This window comes from Heterostelium album (assembly GCF_000004825.1).
Source record: "Heterostelium album PN500 unplaced genomic scaffold PPL_scaffold2, whole genome shotgun sequence".
Taxonomy (NCBI): Eukaryota; Evosea; class Eumycetozoa; order Acytosteliales; family Acytosteliaceae; genus Heterostelium; species Heterostelium album.
The window spans coordinates 2,709,502-2,736,263 of record NW_008805064.1 but is presented as its reverse complement, the minus strand read 5'-3'; the positions used below and the strand labels follow the sequence as shown (position 1 = coordinate 2,736,263).

At 32.6% G+C, this 26,762-nt stretch overlaps 9 protein-coding genes across 9 annotated transcripts; 5 read left to right on the top strand and 4 right to left on the bottom strand.

Annotated features, from left to right (window-relative positions):
* Positions 1-75: 75 nt before the first annotated feature.
* Positions 76-884, top strand: PPL_02357 (CBS domain-containing protein; the record flags this gene model as incomplete). The annotated part of the gene is made up of 2 exons (XM_020573346.1): positions 76-156; positions 246-884. 2 exons carry the CDS (start codon positions 76-78, stop codon positions 882-884), a joined length of 720 nt encoding a protein of 239 aa, XP_020437463.1.
* A 112-nt stretch (positions 885-996) lies between these two features.
* PPL_02356 (DEAD/DEAH box helicase) lies at positions 997-3,496 on the bottom strand (the record flags this gene model as incomplete). Its single annotated transcript, XM_020573345.1, has 3 exons — positions 997-1,392; positions 1,477-2,007; positions 2,108-3,496. The coding sequence occupies 3 exons, from the start codon at positions 3,494-3,496 to the stop codon at positions 997-999; spliced, it is 2,316 nt and encodes a 771-aa protein (XP_020437462.1).
* A 551-nt stretch (positions 3,497-4,047) lies between these two features.
* On the top strand, positions 4,048-4,541 carry PPL_02355 (uncharacterized protein; the record flags this gene model as incomplete). The annotated part of the gene is made up of 3 exons (XM_020573344.1): positions 4,048-4,152; positions 4,275-4,411; positions 4,490-4,541. The coding sequence occupies 3 exons, from the start codon at positions 4,048-4,050 to the stop codon at positions 4,539-4,541; spliced, it is 294 nt and encodes a 97-aa protein (XP_020437461.1).
* Positions 4,542-4,775: 234 nt separating this feature from the next.
* On the bottom strand, positions 4,776-7,364 carry rexo1 (RNA exonuclease; the record flags this gene model as incomplete). Its single annotated transcript, XM_020573343.1, has 5 exons — positions 4,776-6,190; positions 6,270-6,314; positions 6,462-6,636; positions 6,757-6,856; positions 7,036-7,364. 5 exons carry the CDS (start codon positions 7,362-7,364, stop codon positions 4,776-4,778), a joined length of 2,064 nt encoding a protein of 687 aa, XP_020437460.1.
* Positions 7,365-7,806: 442 nt separating this feature from the next.
* Positions 7,807-9,815, bottom strand: mfeA (SDR family oxidoreductase; the record flags this gene model as incomplete). The annotated part of the gene is made up of 2 exons (XM_020573342.1): positions 7,807-9,134; positions 9,809-9,815. 2 exons carry the CDS (start codon positions 9,813-9,815, stop codon positions 7,807-7,809), a joined length of 1,335 nt encoding a protein of 444 aa, XP_020437459.1.
* Positions 9,816-11,351: 1,536 nt separating this feature from the next.
* Positions 11,352-11,881, top strand: PPL_02352 (uncharacterized protein; the record flags this gene model as incomplete). Its single annotated transcript, XM_020573341.1, has 2 exons — positions 11,352-11,357; positions 11,459-11,881. 2 exons carry the CDS (start codon positions 11,352-11,354, stop codon positions 11,879-11,881), a joined length of 429 nt encoding a protein of 142 aa, XP_020437458.1.
* An 839-nt stretch (positions 11,882-12,720) lies between these two features.
* On the top strand, positions 12,721-18,098 carry PPL_02351 (SNF2-related domain-containing protein; the record flags this gene model as incomplete). Its single annotated transcript, XM_020573340.1, has 3 exons — positions 12,721-13,372; positions 13,464-17,368; positions 17,433-18,098. The coding sequence occupies 3 exons, from the start codon at positions 12,721-12,723 to the stop codon at positions 18,096-18,098; spliced, it is 5,223 nt and encodes a 1,740-aa protein (XP_020437457.1).
* A 299-nt stretch (positions 18,099-18,397) lies between these two features.
* On the bottom strand, positions 18,398-22,495 carry PPL_02350 (uncharacterized protein; the record flags this gene model as incomplete). The annotated part of the gene is made up of 6 exons (XM_020573339.1): positions 18,398-18,443; positions 18,542-19,847; positions 19,909-20,412; positions 20,485-21,492; positions 21,561-22,060; positions 22,131-22,495. 6 exons carry the CDS (start codon positions 22,493-22,495, stop codon positions 18,398-18,400), a joined length of 3,729 nt encoding a protein of 1,242 aa, XP_020437456.1.
* A 1,249-nt stretch (positions 22,496-23,744) lies between these two features.
* On the top strand, positions 23,745-26,558 carry PPL_02349 (uncharacterized protein; the record flags this gene model as incomplete). Its single annotated transcript, XM_020573338.1, has 3 exons — positions 23,745-24,051; positions 24,127-24,296; positions 24,384-26,558. The coding sequence occupies 3 exons, from the start codon at positions 23,745-23,747 to the stop codon at positions 26,556-26,558; spliced, it is 2,652 nt and encodes an 883-aa protein (XP_020437455.1).
* Between the last annotated feature and the right edge of the window lie 204 nt (positions 26,559-26,762).

Genomic DNA, 26,762 nt, shown 5'->3' with positions numbered 1-26,762 from the left:
ATAATATTTTTTTGTTTATTTAATAGTGACAAAAATAAAAGATTGAATTGTTATCTATTGTTAAAAAATAAAAAAATGAATAAATACATGGTAAACATTTCAAAAATTGGTTGTAGATCATCAAACCAATTATTTAAATATCCTAATTTACAAAATGTAATTATCTTTCTTATTTATTACTTTCTCTTTAATTATTTTAAAATAATTTTAATTATTTTTTTTTTTAATTCAAAAACATATTATAGAATTTAGGAAGTTGTACATATCTAAAAACATCAAATATACAATTGTCATCTTTGGACTCTAATGAGAAATCGACAGGTGCAAAGAAATCACTCTATGAATACAAATCGGCTGCCAAAGAGGTTCTAGGAACAGAAACTCCATCCACCTACTTTGTCTTTGGTGATACAAAGATCAAAGAGATATTGGAAAAGAAGGAAAAGAGAGAACTTTTGACAATCAATTCAGATCAACTGATTATAGAGGCATTGAGAAAGATGACTCAGAACAAAGTGGGTGCTATAATGGTGTTGGATTCAAATGGTCAGCTGGAGGGGATCTTCACAGAGCGTGACTACGTTGGAAAGGTGGCATTGCAAGGATTGAGCAGCCGTCAGAGCTTAGTCAAAGAAGTTATGACTCGTGGTGTAAAGACAATCTCTGCGGATTCCTGTGTAGTTGATACCATGCACATTATGACCAACCAGAGATTCCGTCACTTGCCCGTCGTTGATAAAGAATCCAACAAAGTTTTAGGAATGGTTTCCATTCAAGATCTTATTCGATCTGTTCACGACAACCAAAAAGAAACCATCAAATACCTAAGAGAGTTCCTAAGTGATGCTAATTCATATTCCTACAACAAAAATCCAAAGAAATAATTATTTTAAATATAATTATATTATAAAAGAAAAAAGAAAAAAAATAATAAAATGTAAATAAATAAATTAAACTATTAACTAGTTTTTAAAAGAAGTTAATATTTATAATAATTTATTCATCATCTTCTTCTTCATCTTCCTCTTCATATTCATCTTCATCATCATCTTCTGCATCTTCAAATTGAACATCACCATCATCTTCATCATCACTATTCTCATCATTATCTTTCATATCGAAATCGAAATCACTGTCATCTGTATCTAATTCATCTTCATCTTGATCGTCGTCTTCTTCTCCATTCTCTTGAGTTGTAAAGACAGGTGTTGCTTCTTGTGGAACTTGAGAAGAGCTGGCTAGTTCTATTAGATCTGGTTTTACAGTTTGGTCGCATTCCTTCAAAATATTAACCAATCCAGTTGCCATAGTTTTATCAATGGTTGGATCGAAATAAGATACAGAGTGACCTTTATTACCTTGTCTACCTGTTCTACCAACTCTATGAATATACTTTTAGTTTGATACATAGATAAAGAAGCTATTAATAAAATATATTTCTTTTTACAGTGTTTTACAAAACAACAAACAACTTACTTGATCTAATGATAGTGGGAAATCATAATTTATGATGAATCTTAAATTATTAATATGTATACCTCTACCAAGAATATCGGTTGATATCAAAACGGTTGTCTTTCCACTCTTAAAGTCCTTGATAGTTTGATCTCTCTCCTCTTGCTTCATATCACCGTGCATACAACCAATCTTTGTTGGTCTCTTCTTTGACTTGTCGGTAGCCAACGACTTTTCCAAACGCTTCTGTAGCGGTTCTACCTTTCTAATCTGATTGACAAACACCAATATCAAACTTCTATTACGCATACTCTGTTCTCTATCATTTACACTCTTTATAAACTTTAGGAAATGTTCGTATTTCTCCTCTGCCTTGTCGACAATGGTAACCACCTGTTTCACATTCTTTGTGATAACTGAAGTATTCTCTTGATTGGCAGTACTAGACTTTACTCTAATCTTCAAGTGTCTCTTTAACCACTTTCCAGCTGCTTCTTGCATTGGCTTTGGGAAAGTGGCACTAAACATCAATGTTTGTCTATCTGGTCTAATCTAATATAATAATAATAATAATAACAATTAAAGAAGAATAGAAAGTTAATAAATTTGTATTTGTATTTGTAAGATCTATAGATAACTATAACTAACATACTTGTTCAGATATCTTTTGTAATTGATCACCGAAACCCATTTGAAGCATACGATCTGCTTCGTCAAAGATTAACATTGTGACTCTTGAGAGTAGACCGGCAACTTGATGTGAACGTTCGATGAGATCTACAAGACGACCCGGTGTTGCAATGACAATTTCGTTGTGCTCCTCAGAGAGAATCTCTTTTTGTTCGTGTGCTTTGATTCCACCATAGACAGCGAGTGAATGTATACCGAATTTAGTTCTGAGAGGTTTGCATACCGATTCGACTTGTTGTGCCAACTCTCTGGTCGGTACAATCACCAAGACAATTGGACCCTTGACAGAGCTGAGCGATTCAATAGGAGTGCCATCGGGTGCTGTTTTCTGTTGATTCTTTGCTGCTCTCATCTGTGCCATGATATGAGGAATGGTTGGCAACAGATAACCGAGTGTCTTACCACTACCTGTCTGAGCGATGGTGAGTACATCGTTGCCACTCAACACAGCACTCCACGACTGCATCTGAACGGGTGTCGGTTCTCTAATGGACTTGTGTTTTATCTTGAGAAACTCTATAAACTTTGCCATCTCCTTTGGAATATCTCGATCTTCAAATGTTGTTATCGGTCTGGGAATGACGGTTGTCTTCTTCTCGGTCGTCGATACAACATAATCATTCGTTTTAATCTCGTTAAACTCTATTCTGATCTTGTGCTTCTTACGGATGGCAAGCTGCTCCTCTGCCGACAGTCTGTTTGTATCTCTCCAGAACAAACGCTTGAACGACGGCAGTTGTTTAAGATGAATCATCTTGGCATCCTTGATCTTTTTGTCAAACTTTTGCTTTGCCTTTTCCTTCTTGCTCATCTTTCGGATGTTGTTGTTGTTGGCGATGCTATTCTCGTTGTCCTCGTCGATGTCCTCTTGTGTTCGCATCTTTCGACCGCCACGATTCAAGTGTTGCTGATCCTGTCCGAGGATTTCCATCGATGCAATATCGTCGGCGGCATACTCAAAGACGGGCATCGAAGAGCCATTGAGAATATCAAAGTCATCGTACTCGTCGCCACCCTCGTAGACATGATCCTTCTGACGTTTGTCGGTGTTTACCTCCGACTGACGGTACTCTGCCAACGAGATATCATCGACATCCTCAAGTTCACCATCGTTTCCACGCGAACTCTTTGTCCTCTTGAAGCTCTTCAATCTCTGCTTCTGAAGTTGTGCCTGTACCAACTTCTTTCTCTCATTATTCTGAATATCTTTGATTGGATTCAACTTTTGTTGTACTTTTTGTTGATGTTGCTGTTGTTTCTTTCCTTTTCCTGCATTCTTTGGGTTTTGTTGTTTTCCACCTTTGATAGCACCTCTAGCTTTCGCACCTTTTCCACCTACTCCTCCTTTCATAATAAATACTGTAAGATCTTATTAAAAATAGAAAATTTGAAAAAAAAGTAATATTACTTTCGTTTTTTTTGTCGATTTGGTATAATTAAATTTTCGTTCGTTTTTCTAAAATTTATTTTTTAACAATTTTTGTTAGATTTTAGGAAATAAATAATAAAAGATAGATAAATTAAATTATATAGTAAAAATAGTAAAAGATAATCAACATATTGTGAAAGAAATCATTTTTAAAATTATTCCATTTTAAATGTTTTTTTTTTTTTTTTAAAAAAATTATAATCTTTGGAAGAAAAAAAGTTAATTAATTTAAAAATAAAAATATATGGCTAACTACTAAACAAAATAATAGATAAACAATCCTAATTTGTCAAGTATAAGTATTAAAAAAAAAAATTGTTTAGAATTTTCAAAAAAATGAAAAAAAAATATCTGATCAGGTTTTTATGAATGAATCATTGCAAAACAACCCAAAGTTTATAAATCTGAATACATTATTTTTTTATTATTTGATCATTTATTTTTATAACAACAATAAATAAAACTCAACAAAGATGTCAGTTTATCAAAAGACAGTAACTCATGCACCAGCAACCTTGAACAACAATACAAATAACACCAGTGATGATGATGATTGGGATACCGATGCTGACTATGTCGTATGTATATACATATATTATTATTATATTTTGATTTGAATCACTAATTAATATCATCATAATAATTAATAATAACAACATTTACTAATTGTTATACGAATTGATTCATGATATTTATATAGAATGATATCTCAGAGAAAGATCAACGTTGGGGATCTAAATTAATTCAACCAGAGGTATTGGAGGCACCAATGCACGATCTTCGTGAACAAAACTTTGCAAGAGACGCTGAGAACTTGAAAAAGGAATATGAAGCAAAGTATGTTAATCAAATCTACCTGCACACACAAACTATTCTGTTTTGCTAAACTTTTTAATTTTTTTCTATTTATTTTAGGAAAATTTTATACGGAGGTGAACGTGCTGCCTCAAACAACAAAGATCTTTAAATTTATTTATTTATTATTGAAATAAGAAAAGAAATGAAGGAAATCGATGAAAGAAGAAGAAGAAGAAGATAGATTAATAAATATTATAATAATAAAATCAATTTTGTACTATTAATAACTAACCAACCAACTAACTAACTAACTAATAATAATATATATATATGATTGATAATGGGGAATGATAGTTTGTTTTTTGTTTGTTTTTAATAAGTAAAAAAAGGAAATGAAAATGATTTATTTAATTCCTATCATTACCAAACCTTCTTTGGCAGTTTCTAATGCCAAAAGATAATCTTTTTGTTTGTTACCGTCGTTTCTAAATTTGTTGATATCATTGTTTGGACCTGGTCCCAATACCAATACCATCATTGAATTGTTTGTCATGTTCTCATGAATCTGTGTCAATGATTTATCGATGTTGGCAAAAAGATCGAAAACTTTTTGGTCAGTTGGTATTCCATCCCATTCATTCAATTCTTTTAATATCGATTCATCAACTACAGCCGGTTTACTCTCTGTAGTTGTAGCTTTAATAGTTGTTGTTGTAGTTGTAGTTGTTGAAGTAGTAGTAGTTGTATTCTTTTCACTATCTTTATCATTATCTGATGATGATGATGTTGTTGTTGTTGTAGTTTGTAATTCATTTGATTTCATCTCTAAACTTATCAAACCCAATGGTTTCTGTATGGTTTTATCGAGTGATTTGTAGTGCTCGGCAATCTGGCTGAATCGCAGACATACGAAATTAGATGAACCTCTTACTTGCTTCGATGCTTTCTCTGTAACTTGCTGGTCGTTTCCACACTTGTAACAAGATACTACGGTAGTAGAGTATTGGTTGATCTCCTCGATGGTGTCGATAAACGATGACTTCTTCTTGTAGTGGTGCAGTCGGTTGAAGAAGCTGTCGTAGCTCTCCATCTTTGTGGCAAAGTTCTTGCCTTTGGCAATCTTTAGCTTGACAAGATCCATGACGGCGTTGGCATCCTCTATCGAAGAGTGTCCGCCGCTACTCGCTTGGATGACACGCGACAGATACTTCTTGGTGAGGTAACGCAGTGGGAACTTGGCGGTCGATCCCGTTGGATAGATAACAGAGGTGTCGATGACACGATCGTGTATGAACTTCATTGCTTTCAAGTCGTTCTCCAGCGAATGACCTATCAGAATTGTATTCTTCTTGACCAGCGTCAACAAACGTTGTTGGATATCGGCAAGCGTTGTTGTGACAGTCGCCAGAGTCTTGGCAGTGATACCACTGTACTGTGTCAGATAATCGATAATCTCATTCTTTGGTTTGACATACTCATCGAGAATCACAGTCTTCTTCTCATTGACAATACTGATTCTCGTCAGTTCCAAACCTTCGATTGTTCTACACATCTCACAGTCGACAGCATACATTTCAAACTCTCCATTGTTGTTATTAACTTCCGTAGTAGTTGTAGTTGTAGTTGTTGTAGTTGTTGCAGTTATTGTCATTGTAGTATCATTACTACCATCAGATGCAACCAAACTAACAGTATTCTCATCGGTGGTTGTAGACTGTACCCAACCCTCCATCGTTCCATTTGTTCTAGCCAGAGGATATCCATTCTCAATCAATTCATATTCAGTTAGAATATAATGTGAAGGTGGTTGTAAATGAACTAAAAACATATATATATATATATAAGTTGTTTGTTAACTTTTGATATTTTCTTTCTTTTTTTTCACTTTTTTACTTACCTTTTTGATTCTTGTTGTTAGCAGCAGCAGTTTCTTTATATGCTACTTTTATATTGAATAGACTATGATATAATGAACCTGGTGGTTGTAATGGAGTTTGACCTTGATATCCCAGTTCCATTGTGTGTGGCAGTTTGTCTTGGAACCATTGCTTACCGGTGAGCAGACACACCTTCTCGTAGGTTATCATACTGACACCCGGAATGTTCACGAGTACAAGCTTATCAAGTAACGGTTTGTTTCTTGTGAAGATCCAAGTTGGCATTGAAAGTTGAAAATCACTCATCATCCACATCAGATAATGCTGTAACTCTTTGACAGTGCATACTTTTCTCTTTTCTGTTAATATGGTAACTTCGACCTTTGCCTTTTGGACCAAAATGCAAAAACATTAAAAATTATTTAATACATATATTATTTTCACAACAACTACAACAACAATGTCGGTTGTTATAATTAATTATTAATCAATATTATAAACACATACATCTTTACCATATATATCAGTTGGATCAAACATTTGTTGATTATTATTATTATTATTAAAGTTTAATATAGCACCATTATTATTATTATTATTGTTGTTACTGTTATTATTGTTGTTGTTATTCTTTCCATTCTTTTTCTTCTTATTGTTTATAGGTTGTTTGTTTTTCTTTCTTTTCTTTCTTTTGTTTCTTTTGTTTCATCTGATTTGAATCTATATTAAATAAATGAGTAAGTATAAAATATAAATTTCAAAATTAATTTAGAGATAAAAACAAACATACCACTGAAATCATCATCACTGTTTGCAAGTACACCGAATTTATTTGAAAATGTCATCTCTGGACTACTTGGTACAATATTATCTATTGGTTGTGGCTGTGATTGTGATTTTTGAACCTCTGGTTTATTTCTTTTCTTTTTCTTTTTACTATTATTATTGTTATTGTTTCTATTATTGTTGTTGTTTGATTCTTTTAATGGTTTGTCACTATTGTTATTATTATTATTATTATTATTAATATTATTAATATTATTATTACTACTAATATTATCAGTATCACTTACACCACTAATCTGATTATTATCTGTAGTAGTTAAACTAATCATTGTTTTAAAAAAAACAGTTGAGATTTTTTACAATTTAAATTTTTAAAAATTTCTTGTTTTTTTTTAGTTTTTTTTTATTTATTATTATATCTTTTAATAATTTATCTTCCCTGATCAGACAATTAATTATTAGATAAATCCAAAAATAAATAAATGAATAATCCGCGAAAAACGAACGAATCATTCACAACTAACCATGAACCTATTTTTCATATTTTTTATTTTTACACATTTTTTTTTTAATTGAATAAAAACTGACTTTTTTTTTGATAAAAAGAGAGATGTTTGTTTTATAAAATATTTTTAAAGATAATGACAATTGAAATCAAATAAAGAAAGATTTGATATTGATATACTTGTTATTTTACAATGAATTCAATGTTTAATATAGTTTTTTTTTTGACGTATTTATAATAATTTTCTTTTTTTCTTTGAAATGATCTTAAAGCTTTGATTTTTGCATGATATTTCCAAGCTTGGTGGCGAGACCCATGTTTCCTTGAATCTTTAATTTACCCTTCATGAAAGCAGTTTGTGGATTCAATTTACCAGTCATGATATCAACAAAGTCGGCATCGGCAGCAGAGATGGTAACGTTTTGCTTGGCGGTTTCACCGACGGCAATGGAACCGGTTCCATTCTTGAGATCGATGGTCCAGGTTTGTGCCTTTGAACCTTGGGTGACCTTGATATGATAGACACCGTTGATCTTCTTTACCAAATCGGCACCGTTGGTGGCAATGGTCTTTTGGATGGTGTCAAAGATCTCGGATGACTTGAAACCTTCGACCTTGACGCTGGCAGCGGCAGCAGCAGCTGGGGCGGCTGGAGCAGCGGCGGCGGCAGCAGCTGGAGTTTGCTTGAACTTGACTTGTGATGGTTGGTTGACGGCAGACATGATACCACTGACAGACTCTGGTGCGGAAGTTGGGTATTGTGGATTGGAAAAGTCAGAGATGGCTTCGAATTGCTCCTTTACCTTCTCGGCGGTGATCTGTGGAATAAAGACACCGGCCGATCTCTGCAAACGCACTTTGCTTACCCAACCGGCACCGATCTCAAAGACCGATCCAGTCTCGGTGGTCGACTCGTGACACAAGTATAAAACTAATGGTACAACATACTCTGGCTTCATCAACTCCAAGATTTCAGGTGGCATAATGGTCTCTGTCATTCTGGAGGCGGCGACCGGTGCGATGGCATTGCAGTGGATGTTTCTGGCTTTACCTTCTTGTGCGAGCGTATTGGACAAACCGACCAACGACATCTTCATGGCCGAGTAGTTTGCCTGTCCAAAGTTACCGTAGAGACCGGCGGCCGACGAAGTCATAATGATACGACCAAACTTGTTGTCACGCATATGATTCCAGGCGGCACGGGTCAACTTGAATGCACCCTTGGTGTGGACACGATAGACCAAATCCCAATCGGCGTCCGACATCTTTCCAAAGGAGACGTCTCTCAAGACACCGGCATTGTTAATGAGCACGTCGATACGACCGAAGCTGTTGAGTGCAGTGGCGACAATCTTCTCACCGTCCTCTACGCTGTCGTAGTTGGCAACGGCAACACCACCGGCAGCCTTAATCTCATTGACGACCTTGTCGGCAGCCTTTTGATCTTTACCCTCACCACTTGAAGCAACACCCAAATCATTGACGACAACCTTTGCTCCACGCTTTGCAAACTCCAATGCGTAGACACGTCCCAATCCACCACCAGCACCTGTAATAATAACAACTCTATCTTTGAATGATAATTCTGCCATGACTTTTATAATATATTATCTATATATATAATTATTCTTTTTACGAAATGTTTAACTGTTAAAATGATATTTGTCAAAAAAAAAAAAAAACAAAACAAAACAAATAATTAGTTAGTTTAATTTAAAACTTTTTTTTCAAATTTGAACAACACTAAAATAAAACGTTAAACCAATAAACATTGTGCGTGTTGTAATTAAATTTTATAAAAAAATAACATCATCTTTTTATTCATGATAAATTAATGTTATTTTGTTTTTTTTTTCATATTTTGTTTTTATTTGTTGTTTTTAAGTGATCTTAGTAAAAAAATTTATCATAACAAGTTTTTGTTTTTTTTTTTTTTGTGATTGTTTGATTGTTTATTCATAGATTTATTGTACATGTTACTTACATTTCAATTATTATTTATTTTTTTTGTAAATCTAATGACATTTAAACTTTTTAAATAAAATTTTTTCATTTTTTTTTATTACAAAAAATAAAAATTAATAAAAAAATTTATGAGTGAATCAACATGAATAACCATAAAAAGATAAATCGATTGCTTTAGATTTTTTTTTTTTGAAAAAACAATTGCGAAATTTCAATCTTGTTTAATTGTTTATTAAATAATTTTTAATTATTGGCATTTTTTTTTGGTGATTAAGAATCATAGGGTTTTCAGATGACGCTTACCAAACATTCTTTTTTATTATTATCTTTAAATACTTTACATACTTTGCAAATATTTGTTCTTTTAAGTGATTAATAAAGCCAATATATATTTTGAAAAATTTTAATTCATAGGATTAACCATATTTCTAATATTTATCCTATTATCTTTTCTAGATTATATATAGGTGTTTAATTACTATGCCTTTAAATAACAGGTTGATTCTAAGATAGTTTAAAAATAAAGAAATAATAGATTCAAGGAAGCGTTACTTCCTCTTCGGATAAGCTTTATGTCAAACTGTAGGTTGTTGGTGCACAAATCAGATCCGAAGAGGAAGTAAAGAAGTATATTGAAAAAGAGTCTCAAAGAAGGAAGTGAAAAATTAATTAAAAATATGTGCTATAAGAATGCACCAGAATATCAAAGAGATATTCTCTGTCCTAGATCACAATAATCCATTAAGTTATTTGATAATTTTGGTATCAATAGACTAGCCTAGCCATTATCTATTATTATATAGTTTTTTTTTCATTAGGTGTTCATTTCAAAAAAGTTATTTTAAAACTATTGATATAAATTCTAGTGTTTTTTAAAGACCTAAAAATAAAAACCTCTTGAAATAAACTTAATAGTAACTAAATATTTTTTACTACTAATTTCTATATCAATAAATAAAAATTGATTAAAATACATACAAATTATTTTTTTTAGTTTTGTTAATATAGTTTTAGTGGACAACAAAATAGTGTTAAAAAATTGTATATGATTACTTAATATAATTTGTGAAAAGAGCATTATAATGCTCTTACCACCAAACCTAACAAAAAATTGTTTTTTCTACTTTATATAATAATCAGTGTGGAGTGTTAGAGAAGTGTCTAAATAAAAAGATACAAAAACATATTTTAGCTCAATAGATAAGAATTTAAATAGTATTCAAACTCTCGGTAAATCTTTTTAATAAAATTAACTTTGTTGTGGTTATTGAAATAAATAAGTTAATATCAATACTTGTAGTATTATTTTTTTTTATCTGATTGAGTCTGAGTTTTATTCTCTGTTATTGATAGGTTTAATTATATTCAATATATAGATCTAGGGAATGTATTATTTTAAAATATAAAGTTATATATATGTTTAAGTATTCGTTTGACTTTCAACTTTATTAATCGACAGATTTAAACGTTGTAATATACATATATGATATAAATTTGAAATAAACTAGTAATCTACAAATTATCCTATTTAAAATTAGTAAAAAGTGTTTATACATATAATAGATTTCTTTATGATTTACATAATAATATTATATTTATTATGTATATAATTTTCTTTTATTCAAATTGTTTTATTTTTTATAAATAAAATAGTTAATTATTTTAATAAAAAATGAAGATACTAATATTATCAATTATAGTTTTGTTGTGTTTTTTTTCAGAAAGTATTGCTTGGAAAGGTGAAGGTTGTCAGGGTATGTACTTATATCTCTGTTTTGAAAAAACAAATATTTAGCCAATTTGTTCTTAAAAATAGGTGATGCTTTTCTTTTTGAAAACTACAAATATGGTTGTATATCTAAAGCTTGTAATCATTTGGGACAATGCCCATGAGGTCAAGTTCCAAAATGGGAAAGTATACCAGGTTTTAGTGCAGGATGTTGGTGTTTAAAGGAGATACCAGAGTCAGAAGTTAAGAAAAATTTAGCAAAAGAATGTGATAGATTCTTTTCCCAGTGCCTTATAGGTCCTTCATATAAAGTATCTTGTGAAAGAGCAAAACAAGAATGCCATAAATCTAAATTTGCTAAAATATGTGAAAATAAAAATGCTCCAGAATATCAGAGAGAAAATTTGTGCCCTAAAGCTCCAGCATCAGGCCGACGTTTTGTTCCTTCAGATCCAGTAACTAGTTCAAAGTATTCCGAACAAACTAAAGTGTGTCGAAATGAGTATGATCGTTGTAAGAAAAGTTCAGGTTACTTGTCCATTTGTAGAGATGCCAGAGCCGATTGTTCAAAACCGTTTCTCAAAAATGAGTGCGATTCTAATAGAGTGCCAGAATATGCCAGAGATCAACTTTGCTCTTATCTTTAGGGTGTGAGAAAAGTATAAGGAAATAATACTATTTTATTTAAATCTTATTCTCATATTAAAAAAGTTTAAAAATTTTTTTAAAAAGAGTTTAAAAACAATTTAATTATAAATAATGTGTAATAAATTTTAACTTTTGAACTTAAGACTCTCAAATTTAATGATTCCTTCATTTCAAAATTTCAAATCAGTTTTGGTCGATGAGATTATAAATAAAACTTCTAGTTAAAAAAGAATAAACGTTACTTTTGATTTGTCAACAAAAATGGATTTCATTTTTTTAATTTTCTATTTCTATTTATTAAATAATTTTAATTTTCTTCAACAAAATAAAATCTTAATTATATTTTTTAAAATTATTTAAATCTAAATTAAGTAGATCAACATCATTTTTTTTTGATATTAATTCCACTTAAGAAAATTAAAATATACTAGAGACCTTTATTCCTAGAATAAAAGTAAAAAATGATAGCGTATTCTATAATATTAGTTCTAATTAGAAAAGTTTTCTTTCTAATATAGATATAAATCAAATAGTTTTTTGTTATTTTTTTCTCTTCTTATATTGAAAGAGATTATTAAAAAAAATTAAAAGGTGGAAATTAAATTCCAACAGAATTTAAAGTTTGATTTCTTTTAAACGTAACGTTTCAGAATAGAATTTAAAATATATTTCTTTATTTAATTTTTCTTTTTAAACCAAAAAAATTTTGATAAAGGATTTTCAATTTGAAAATCATACATTCTTTTTTGACTTCCTCACCTTTAAATATTTATTTTTTATCTCTAAAAATTTTTGGATTTATTTTTTTAGATTTTTTTTTTAATCATTTTTTCAACCAATGGATATCTCATATGACAATAATACTTTCGATGAAAATGATGACTTAGATAATAATAATAATAATAATAATAATAATAATAATAATAGTAGTGGCTCCAATGGAAGAAGAAAAAGAAAGCCAACTAAACTAACGAATAGAGAGTTAAGAGTTAATACCTGGTCTTCTATTACAAATAAAGATAGAAACAATAATAGTAGTGATAGTAATGGTAATAGTAGTAATAATAATAACAAGAGTAAAGAAACTATAGAAAGTAGTAGTGATATTAGTAGCAACACTGATGAAGTTCATGATTTAAAGAGATTGAAAACAGATCATCTTGAAAATGAAAATACTGTCAAAGATGTCAATTCTGATAGAAATTCAATCGATTTAGATAACAATATTAATAATAATAATAATAATAATACTACTACTTCTAGTAATAGTAATAATAATGATGATAACGTTACTATAGTGGATATCGAAGATGATACCGATATAGATTATTCAAAGTTACCGTCAACACTAAAGTTAAAGATTACGAAAAAGAAATACAATATTGGTCACCTTTTCCAAATACTAGATGTCAAGGATCACTCTTACATCACTAATACCGATATATTCATAGGTGATATATCATTGTATTCTAAATCCAAACTAAAGAGAAGTAAGTATTCATTAAAAGTAAAAAACCATATAAATAAATACTTATACAATTATTGCTGCTTCTTCTGCTGCTGCTCTCTTTTCATATAAAGATAAAGCAATATATTTATTTTGTAATAACAATACTGCCAATGAGAGAGTTACGACGTCATTCATTACCGATCAGAAGAATCGCAAGCTTATCGATTGCACTGTTCAATGTAGATCCGATGTATTCAACGATCTAATGTATTTGGCAACCAACAAATATGTTAAATTACAGTATATCGATTGCAGCTGCAATACGCTCACGCTTGGCAATGGTAAAAGCACCACCAGTACCGATACTGCCAATCTATTCAATGTTTCAATTCAAGTCTATCTAAGCGATACTTCATTCGAAGAGATCGTCGATGATGAAGACGCTGCACTTCTCGTTTCGGGTCGTCCAAACAAATGTCTAAAATCACTGTTAAACTATTTCTTGAATATCAACAATGCTGAACTTGTAGAGGATGACAATGAATTGGATGACAATGACAATGACAACAACGAAGTAGATAATAGTTTGAATATATCAACTGAAGTTGATATGACTGACAATGATCAATCTCAAACTGATAACAATAACAACAATAATAATAATAATAATGAAGAAGATAATGAATCATTTAAATTTCCATCAACATCAATCTTTAATGAAGATAATAATAATAATAATAGTAACAATAATAGTAGTAATAATGTTAATTCAGTATCTAGTACAAGTTCATTTACATTCGATCCAAAGATTATATATGATAAGGTGTTGCCTGCACCGGATGCGGTTGAGTTTGATAAAGCAAAGTTAGAGGAAGGTGGTATTGGTAGTACATTGAAGCCATATCAACTAAAGACTGTCCAGTGGATGTACCAGCGTGAGATTGCACCGGAAGTGGATATTGCATCGGATCAAACCAGTAAATTGCATCCTCTCTGGAAGAAGATTGCATTCGGAGATACAGAGTTTTATTACAATGAATATGTTGGTCGTTTGTCACATCTACCGGTCACTGTCAATGCTGCTATACAAGTGCCTGGTGGTATTCTTGCAGATGAACCTGGAATAGGCAAGACTGTAGAGTTCCTAAGTTTAATCGTTGCCAACAAGAAGCAACAACAGGAAACAGTGGTACTTGAAGCCGGAACTCCAGCTAAAACAACGCCAATGGATGTCGAAGTCATTCCAGTACCGAAACCACCAGAGATCGTCGAGTACCGTAATGATAACAATGAAGTTATTGCATGTGTCTGTGAGAAGGATCAAGATAAACACAGTCCATTCAGTATGTGGGTACAGTGCGATCAGTGTGACCGTTGGCAGAATGTCCAATGTGTTGGATCCCTCTACAAATCGATCAACGACTTTTATTTCTGTAGTTATTGTACCGATCCAAGAAGAAAGAAATATCAAGCACAATTGAATCAACAACAACAACAAGGAAAGAAAACCAAAAACAGTAAAAATAACAACAATAACAAATCAACTGAATGGTATAGAAATACTTTGTTGGAATGTAAAACAACTTTAATCGTTGCACCTTCTCCTATATTCTTGCAGTGGATCGATGAGATTAAGAAGCATGCCAACGGAGGTAATCTAAAGGTAAAGGAGTATCATGGTATCTACAAGGAGTTGGTGTCGCCATACGAGTTGGCAGAGTATGATATTGTTCTGACAACCTACGAAACACTTTCAAAAGAAGCGCACTGTGTAAATCCAACGAAACAGATGAATCAGTTGCGATATGTAAGAGTCGAAGCACCAAAGTCACCGCTTGTCTGCTTGAAATGGTGGAGAATCTGTTTGGATGAAGTTCAGATGGTCGAGTCTACATCTGCCAAGTATATAGAGATCTTGATGGCACTTCAAGCATGCAATCGTTGGGGACTATCCGGAACACCCATTCAAAAAGGATTGGATGACCTCTATTCTCTCGTTCAATTCCTGAGAATTCCACCGTTTTCCGAACGATTCTGGTGGAAGAATGCAATTGCTCTCAAGTTTGACAGGAACAACGCTGAAACCGTAGAGTATCTCGTCAACCTTTTGAAGCAGTTGATGTTGAGATCAACTAAACAGTTGGTTGCAAATGAATTGAACCTTCCGAATCAATACGACAAAGACACCAAGCTGTTGAGTTTCAGTGTTGTCGAGCGACTCTACTATCAGAGGAAAGCGAATGAATGTTCTTTGGCTGCGCGTGTCCTTTTCAACAAGATATTCAGTAGAAAGAAAAAGAATGGAAGTCTCACGCTTACCACCTCTGAAATATCAAAGATATTGAACCCGCTGCTCATTCTCAGACAGACATGCCAGCATCCACAAGTCGGAAGTAAAGGTGCTAGAAATCTACAAAAGAATACTATGACTATGGATGAACTGCTTGAGAGGTTGGTGGAGAATGCTTCGCTGGAGTGTAAGAATGCACAAAAGGAACTGGTTCATGCGTACAACTGTTTGGCAGCTGGTCAGGTTATTAAGCAGGATCATAATGGTGCTGCAACATTCTATCGCGAATCACTTGCTTTGATCGAGGGTAATATGCGACTTTATAAACCAGAGTGGTATCAACATCTACATGTGTTGTATAACCTCGATTATCTTGTGAAGCAACGTAAGCTTACCATTCATACTCTACGAGATGATAGCTATGGTGAAGAAGCAGAGAAGATTAAACTTGCCTATCAGGAGAAGAAACAGTTGACAATGTTACGAGATGAAGCATTGATGAAAGAGGAAATTGAAAAGACCAATCTCATGCTTGAACAATTCAATCTATTCCTTAAGGATGTCGAATGGTGGAGCAAATCCATTAATCTCTTGGTGGAAAATGGTATGAAATCGACATTGTTTGAAAAGATCTCAACAGAGTTGACACAACCACATGTATTCAAGCATAATCAACATGTTCTACTCGATAAGTTCAAAGAGCCATCGGGGTTGGTATTCATCTTGTCCAACAATATCTATGGAATGTTTAAAGAGCGTTTGAAATTCAATCAATCGATGGTTCCTCTATCCAAGTCGTTTGGACCACAGGAAATAGAGATGTCGGTGAACTGTGCCTATTGCAGGGATAAAAAGACAAGAAGAGGTCCTCAGTGTGGACATTGTAAAGCCAACTACTACATGGTTGATTTCCAAGAGAAACTATTCTCCACCAAACACAGATCAGAACGTGAGAGACTTGATACTCTTATGACATTCCAATTCGATGACAATAACAATAGCAACAACAACAATGATTCTATTGATGATTTAATAGATGATAGTGAGGAGAAAGAAAAAGAAAAAGGAGAAGATGATGATTCTACCAATGGTAACAACAACAACAACAACAATATGATGGATGATACTATTTTCAATATCACAGAGAGAACAACTAATATTGCAAATTCAGAGGTAGAAATCACTTTGAAGATTATCAGTCAAATGGTGAAGCCTTTCGATGATCAATTGGCCAAAGAAGGTGTTCAACACTTGAAGTTGATCAAGCAGATGAAGAAAGAACTTCGTACATCACGTGATCTTTGGTCTTCTTCCAAAGACTACCTAAACTCATTCGATGAAATCGATTCGGCAATCATTAGAATTAGAGAGCGTTATCATGGTGAAATCGTTGCGCCACATCAGGAAATCTTTACTCTCAAACCTTTGGAGGTGAATCCATTCATTGAGAGATTCGAAAAAGAGAGAAAGAGAGCACTTGAAAATTATAAGAAATTCTACACTCAACTCTCGTACATCAAGAACATATCTGATGCTAAAAAGAAACAGAAACAACAACCCCAAGAAGACAGTAATAACAATAATGAAACTACAACTACAACAACAACAACCACAACTACAAATAACTCTACCACAACCAATTCAGATGAAAAGAAACAAGAAGAGGAGCAAACTTGTATCATTTGTCAGGAACCATTTGGTGAAGAAGTTGTGCTATTGATGTGCGGACATACTTTTTGTTACGAGGTAACTAGTTTTTTAAATAGATTAATTTTGAAATCTGGAATTAATTTTAATCATATTTTTATAGTGTATTATGTATATGATCGAGAAGGTACCGAATGCTCAAACTATCCAATGTCCAATATGTAGAACCAGAGTTAACATCGATGAGATATCATATATTAGTCAGTCCAGTGATCATGATGGAGCGTTGAATGGCAATTTTAATATTAAAGGATCATGGGGTACAAAGATAGAGTCTGTCATTTCAACACTAATGACTATCAATAAAAAGAAGGCATCTGATAAAACTATCATCTTCTCACAGTGGTCCGATGTTCTGGAGATTGTCTCACGAGCTCTCAATGAAAACCAAATCAAACATGAGCGAGGTGACAAAGCAAGTGGTATCCATTTCCAAGACGCAATTGCCAGATTCAGAAAGGAACCGGCTATCAATGTTTTGTTGCTTCCCATCAAGAAAGGTGCCAATGGTTTGAACATCATCGAGGCAACACACATCTTTATTGTAGAACCACTTTTAAATCCTGCTGTCGAAGCACAAGCCATCAATCGTATACATCGTTTCGGTCAGGAGAAAGAGAGCTTCATCCATCGTTTCATCATAAAGAACACAATAGAAGAGAAAGTTGTTCAGATGAGTAAGGCCAAAGCCATAGATGACTGGAAACTTGCAAAAGAAAAAGATAGTCAACTACTTACTAAAACTGATTTGGAGTTTTTAATGGAATAAATAACATCAATTGATTGTATTTATAGGTATTACCATTATGACCATTGAAGTTGATTTTTGTCAAAAGAGGAAAATAAAATTTTATTATTGAAATTGCAGTTGAATTTTGTATTGAATTTTTATTTAAAACTTATTATCATTATTAACATTATTATAAAAGAGTTAATAATCATCTTTCAATAAAAAAGAAAGTAATTATAGATAGGAATGGAAGTAAATTTAAATATAAAGAGGAAAAATGAAAAGTAGAAAAATTATTTGAAATAAATACTTAACTAAAATTAATTTCTTAAAAAAGTCTATAGTGAATTAGAGACACCTAGATCGGTTAAGAGGTACATCAAACTTAAAAAATAAATACAACAATGAACAACTTTCAAAAGGCAGTACAAGCAATGAATTAAATAAGTAATAATATATTAAACAAATAAAATTTTTATTACTTGTTGTTTTTGTCTGCCATCATCTTTGGTTTCAACTTTTGAGTCAAATAATTATTGTATCTCTGTGCAATCTTCTTTTTCTTGATTAAGATTACACTGGCTGTGATTAAACTTACTCCAACAACTGCACCAACGACGGATCCTGCAATAACAGCAGCATTGGTTTTCTTTTCTCCACCACACTTAACATCTGATTTTCTATCTAGATCTAAAAGTACAGAGAAATCTGGATCTACAACCAAACTATCTTGGAAATGGCTAACCAATGTTGAAATAGTGGCAGTTGAAACATTTACTTGATTATATTTAATGGTAGACATTCTAGGGATTTTATCAAGAAGAATTCTCTTGGAGACTCTGCCAAATAAGAAATAACCAGAAGGTTGACGAATTGCAATATCTGAAATTCCGGTACCATCTGAAAATTGAGATTCTGGGTTAACACAGTCATCAAGTTTAGATTCAACAGTCGATTGAATTTCCAAGTGGTTAAGTTTGGTTGTAAAATCCCATTTCTTAACTTCAATTTGATATTTAAGTGAACCAATTGTCAAATTGAACGATTCACCAGCAAATTCCATTGGGAAGGTAGGAGTTGATTCATTGGATATCGGGTTGATTTGAGTGAACTTGATAATTAAATCTTCGGCTTTCTGGATTTTAGCCGAGTAAATCCATTGGTTCATTGAAACATTCATTAAACTATTGGGATGTTTAATAATAGTACTAAGATTTGATTGGAGATCCCAGTTCAAGCTTGAAAGGTCCATTCTAGAGATCTCTTCTAATAGTTCACTTCTTTCAATGATTGTACTTATTTTGAAAGTGTATTGGGAATCACCATTGTCGATAATTACCTCAGGTCTAGTGGGGTTTGGTGTTATAGTTGGTGGTTTCATCTCACCTTCAACGACATCGTGCTTAAATTCGCATCGTGAACCTGTCCAGCCAGCATTGCATAAACAGAATTTAAAACTGGCATCACAGATACCATTGGTACATTTACAATCCTCTGCTCCAAGTCCCAAGGTTTGAGTATTAGTATAGGTATGAATTGGTGGATTATCTGAATTCTTCACTGATACTCTTAAGTAATAGTTGACCGATGGAATTAAGTCTGAAATGGTAGCTTCAGTGATGGTAATATTTTTAAACTCTACTATCCATGATGAATTATCAATTGATAAAGACAAATCATAGACAGTTAAACCAGGTACACCTCCAGTTGAAGCACTCCATTTGACATTGATTGTATTTTGAGTTGATTCAACATGAATAAATTGAGATGATGTAATAGGAACCATATCTATTATATTTTTAAAATGTAAGTTTTTTTCATTATTACTATTTTAAATTTTAATATTTACCATTAAAAGTAACATTTAAAGATGATTGAATGGTATCACCATCATTGAAAGCCAAAACGGTAATATTATGTGAATATTGTGCCTTTAAACCATTGATTTGGCATTCCAATGAAGCAATTTGAATACAACCAGGTACATTGACTCCATCGATTTGTGTAGTATAAACAGTGTTATTTGGGAAACCACCTGTTGAATTGTATTCCACTAACATTCTATTCCAAGTTGGTGTAGACATCAAGAATAAATTATCAACTGATGGATAAAGAATTCCTGTTGATGTAATTGGTAGAGAAATACCAGCACCATTAGTAGCAGTTACTTGAATAGTATATGATGAACCTGCTGTTAAACCAGTAAATGTGCAGGTGGTTTTCGAAGAGCATTGTGGATTGGAAAGTCCATTTACACTGACATCATATGAAGTTGGTGAACGAGAAGCAGAATAGGAGAAGGTAATAGACTTGGTTTTCTTTTCAACTATTGTAATTGGATTAACAACAGGTGCTATAAATTAATGAAAATAAATTATTAATTAAAATTCAATTGAAATCTATAAAAAAAAATAAAGATAAATACCTAAGAACTCAACTCTTTGAGTGGTTTGTTGTGAAAGACCATCATTAATTGCTACAACAGTCACGTCATTTGCAAATTGACCTGGAAGTCCGGTAATAGTACATCTTAAAGCAGCAATATTGGTACAAGTAGATACTGGTGTATTATCAAGTTTTGTAGTGTATAGAGTTTGACCAGTTATACCACCCAAAGACTCATAGTCAACAACTATGGTACTAGTTGATGGAGTTAATGTTACAGTTGGAGCAACAACATCTGGATATAAAGTTCCACTAGTTTGTGTGGCAGGAGAGGTACCGGCTACATTGGTAGCAGTTATGGAAATTGAAAAGAGGGAACCAGATGTTAAGCCACTGACTATACAAGTAGTGGTTGCCGAGCATTCTGGGTGTGCAATATTATTAACCAAAACAGTATAAGAAGTAGGTGTTCTCGATGCTGAGTATGTGAAAGTAATAGATTTTGTTTTGACTGAGGACATTACAATTGGATTCATGGCTGGTGCCAAAAAGTCAATACTTCTTACATCGCTATTTGAATCACCATCGTTAGTAGCAACTACAGTTACAGTTGTAGAAAATTGTGCTGGTAGATTACTAATTATACATCGGAGTGTGTAAATACCTGTGCAACCACCTGGATAATTATTTAATGTGGTTGTGTAAGTGGTTTGACCTGGGATACCATTTAAAGAAGTATAGTCTACCACTATTTGACCAGCAGATGGAGTTGCAGTTATCGTTTGAATTTTGATACTGGCATAAAGATTACCAGCGGGTGCAGAAACAGGAGTTGATGTTCCATAACCATTTGTAGCAGAGACAGAAATAGAATAGGGAGAACCTGGTGTCAATCCACTTATTTTACAAGTAGTTAAACCAGAACATTCAGGACGAGGAACACTATTCACATTGACAGTATAGGAAGTTGGGGAATTGGTAGCAGAATATGAAAATTGTACAGATTTTGTAGTGGTAATGATTGAATTAATTGCATTCATAACAGGTGCTATTGTTTATTTTTTTAAAGAACAATTAGTGTTAAATTTTTAAACTGATTTTTCATCAATTACTTACGCATTGGTAAATTAAAATTAGGTGATGTATAAATAGGAGCAGCAGTTAATGATTCATCACCGTTAGCTCTAACTCTAACATAGGTGTAAGGAATTCCAGCTGGAACAGAGAATTGACATGCCAGTGATGAATATTGATTGCATGCAACGACAAAACTTCCGGTGTTGGGGTTAAAATATTCAGTAAGGAATTTGTATGTATATTTAAAGTTGCTGGTAAAAGGATTTAAAAGAATTGTATTGGAATTGATAAGAGTTGGATTGGTTATTGAATAGGAAATGGTTGGTGTTAATATTGATGTAATTCTTTGGGGATCACTACTACACGGTTGGAAGTTGAAAAGAGTATTGGGACACACTAAATTGTAAACATGGCCAACCGAACCACTACTAAAATAAGTATTGAAAGGAAAATTAGGAAGATCATAGGTCTTGACACAAGTAGCCAATCTAAAAATATGTCTTTCACTTTCATAAACTCCACAACCAGATAAAGCATTTCTTAGAAAAAATCAAATTAATACAATTAAGAAAAAATTTTAAATTTTATTTAGAATAAATAAATACTTACCCAGGAGTACGTTCTAATGAAATCCAACCACCTGGCGAAATAGCAGGTTCATTTACTATTGCATATTTCATTAAATTATCATAACATGTATTTCCAGCGAAAGTAGCTTGTGTAGTTGGAGCTCCTGAACAGTCAGTACTACTGAATATTTGACGGAGTGTTGTAGATCCAGATACAATGTATCTATGTGAATATGGACCACCATTATCGTAATTATAACACATATTATTCAAAAATGATGAGGCTCTATTCAGAACTCCACCACATCCAGCAGCTGAATATTCGAATTCAATATGCCATTGGCCATTAACAACAACAATTATATTTATTAGAAAAGATAAAAACAATATTATAGATTTATTCATTTTTAAAAAAATATTATTATTTAAATATTATTTATAATTATTGATTTTTAATTATTAAAAATACAGAAATGATTATTTCTAAATTATTTTAATAATGATTATTATTATTTAAAATAAAAGAAAATTATATAAGTAAAAACATAAAATTTATTATTATTTATAATTATTATTATTTATATTTATTATGTAAAGAACAAGGTAAGTTCAACAAGGGTTTGGAAATAAAAATGTTCTTTATATAAATATTTTCAAAGATTTACCAGACCACCAGACAAGAAAAAAAAGTTTTAAACAAAAATAAAAAAAAAAAAAAAAAAGAAAACAAAAGAATATTTTCTGTTAGAAAAGATAAAATAGATTTAATGGTTTAAACAACAATGAAGGAGTCCGTTTCTGATATCTTAAAGATTTTTTATGTTGTGGGCTCCTTTTATTAGGAAATCATTACGATTATATCATCAACAAAAATATCAATTTTTGGACAAGAAATGGTTTGAACTGAAAAATCAAAACATATTTTTACACTTTTTTTTTTGTTTTGTTTTTTTTTTATCTGATCCATCAGATCTGAGTGTTGTTACATTTTAGGTGGAACAAAAACGTTGCGCACAAAAATTCGCTTCCCAATAACATCATCAAAAGTTCGAAAAATTAGGAACAAATAAAGGTTCAAGTAAAAGAAATATCATTAGTTTGGGCATAAAAGGAGTAGATATTTTAAATTGAGGTGGGAAATAAATATCATTAGACCCTACGTACGATTATTAGTCATTTACTCTTTTTTATATTTGAACATTTTTTTTTCTTTAGATCCTCAAAAGAATAAACTGTAACAGGTTAAAAAATTTTATTTATTATATTAAGATAAACAAATAAATATTTTATAATTCTTTGTGAGACACAACTTTTTTTACTTTTAAAAGAGATTGTAAATATTTTTCATTTTTTTCTAATCTAATTAATTAGTCTGGGCAGGTGAGGCCTGGTTAAAAATATCTCAATTTTTTATTACGTTGTTGTGTTAATGTTGGTATTGCAAAAATAAATAAAAATAAAAAAAATTGTGTGAAAATTGACAATCCCGATTAATTTTATAAAATTAAAAGAGATTTTAAAATTTAAAGAGATTTTAGATTAATGTTCAATGTTAATGATTTACTTTAGTTTAAGAAGTTGTCTTTTTTTTTTTTTCTACTTTTTAGTTTAAATCAACTAAGTTAAGTTGTGATGTTCAATAGATAATCAAATCATGATACTCAACAACATTACAACATCTAAAAGATATCGTGTAGTGGTGGTGTTCACCATAACTACAGTGCTTTTGTTATTTTCTAATGGTGTGCGATCATTACAACAGTACAACGATGGTGAGAGTTGTCCAGGCTATAACTTGGTAAAGTCATCACCTACCAACTCGGGACAGAGTGCAAGTCTGATACTACAAAATGCGGGTCCATACGGCAGTGATATCACTCAGCTAACTGTAGACGCAACCTATCTAACACAAGATATTCTAAGAGTTAAGATCTATGATTCTAATAATCAAAGATGGGAAGGTAAGATTAATCTTAAATATAAACTATAGTTTCTTTACAAATCAACTAATTCATCATCATTTTTATTTATTGAAGTTCCAAATATTAATCAATTTTCAACACCAACAACAACACCATCGACTTTAAAATATGCAATTCAATTCAGTGAATCACCTTCTTTTGGATTTCAAGTTATTAGAACATCAGATTCAATGGTTTTGTTCAACACAACACCACCAACCGATTGCTCATTAAATGGATTAATTGTATGTTATAACATTGATTATTATGTTCAAATATCATTTTATGCCAATTCTAATTAACTTTAACCTTAATCTAATATATTCATTCAGTTTGAAGATTATTATTTAGAAATCTCTAATACTTTTGATGAATTAAATCCAAATATTTATGGTTTGGGTGAACGTACTACATCGTTGCGTTTAGAAAACAATCGTACTTATACTATTTTCAGTAGAGATCAAGGTACTGCTAGTAAACCTTTTATCAATACTTATGGTGTACATCCATTCTATTTGCAAATGCATTCTGACGGTACTGCAAGTGGTGTCTTCTTGTTGAATTCCAATGCAATGGATGTTGTTCTCACCGAACAATCGATGACCTACAAGACAGTCGGTGGTGTATTAGACTTTTTCTTCTTTGTAGGACCATCGCCACGTGAAGTAATCCAACAGTATCACCAGGTGATCGGATATCCAAAGATGCCGGCATACTGGTCACTCGGTTGGCACCAGTGTCGTTGGGGTTACCACACACTCGAAGATACGGAAGCGGTCGTTGCCAACTACTATAAGAACGGAATTCCACTGGAAACTATGTGGAACGATATCGATTACATGAATTCCTACGAGGTGTTCACTACCGATCCAACTCGATTTCCTGTCTCTAATTTCAGTCAATTCATCGATTATCTTCATGAGAACGGTCAGCACTACATGATGATTGTAGATCCAGGTGTAAAGATCGTCTCTGACAATTCATACCCATCGCACAACGATCTCTTGGAATCGAATGCCTATATTACTAAAGCTGACGGTGTCACACCGGTCTTGGGTTCTGTTTGGCCAGGTCCAGTCAACTTCCCAGATTTCTTCCACCCGAATGGAACCAACTATTGGATCGAGCAATTCTCTGCATTCCGTGAGATGGGTATCACGTTCGATGGTGTTTGGATCGATATGAATGAAATATCAAATTTCTGTAATGGCGATTGCAGCTCTAGTTCCAACACCAGACAATCTGAAACATCCAGCATATTCAATCCAAACAATCCACCATATCTACCAGGTGGTGTATTATTGAATATCGACACAATCAATCTTACAGACACTCAATACGGTGGATTGTCAGTTTATAACACTCACAGTCTCTACGGTTACAGTGAAGGAGTAGCAACTACTATCGCCGCTGAAAAACTTATTGGAGGACGTTCCTTGGTTATTGGACGTTCCACCTTTGCCGGTAGTGGTGCTCATCAAGGACATTGGTTGGGTGATAACGACAGTACCTACACCGATATGTATTATTCGATTCCAGGTATTCTCGTTATGAATATGTTTGGTATTCCTATGATCGGTGCCGATATCTGTGGATTCAATGGTGCTACCACTGCAGAGTTGTGTGCACGTTGGACTCAACTCGGTTGTTTCTATCCATTCAGTCGTAATCACAATAGTATCAACATGCCATCACAGGAGCCCTATGTATTTGGTCAGCAAGTCACAGACATTGCTATTGCATCGATCAACAACAAATATACGCTACTTCCATACTACTATACTTTGTTCTATCAAGCCAATACCAATGGAAGTACTGTTGTACGTCCATTGTTCTTTGAATACCCATTGGATTCCAATACCTATTCTATCGACCAACAATTCCTGGTTGGTGGACATCTCCTTGTCAGTCCAGTATTGACCGAAGGTTCAGTCAGCGTCAACGCTTATTTCCCAGCTGACCAATGGTATGATTATTTCACTGGAGAATCTGTTGCATCGACAATCACTGGACAATACCTAACATTGGATGCACCACTCGAGACTATCAATGTCCATGTTCGTGGTGGAGTTGTTTTGCCACTCCAACCAACCTCACAATACTCATCGTCAGATAACCCAGCACCAATTACTCTTAAGGTGGCACGCACTCTACCATATCAATTGTTGATTGCACTCGATGAGACATCGACAGCCAAAGGCTATCTTTTCATCGACGATGGAATGTCTCTTGACTCTATCGAATCTAACGACTTTGATTTCATTGAATTCAAAGTTGAGAAAAATGAACTTAAATCAAAGCCAATCATTACAGCATTTAACAACCAAACCATTGCCTCAACAACCTTGGCAACACTCCAAGTCTACGGAGTACAATCACCAGTCACACAAGTTCAACTCAACCAACAAACATCATTACCATTCACCTATAACGCAACAGTTCAAACATTGTTTGTCAATGTAACATCAATCGATTTATTAACTCCATTTAAAATCAATTGGAATTAAAAAAATAAATAAATTATATAAATAATTTTTAAACGAACCAAAAAAATATAGACCACTAACTTAGACTAAAAAAAATATAGACTAAGTTATTTGGTTTTATGTTAAAATGCATTTCACTTCCCTCCAAAATTTAAAAATAAATTTTCCTTCAATTTTTTCAGTTTATTAATTTGCAAAAGTCATTATGAACAGCAAGTCAGTGAT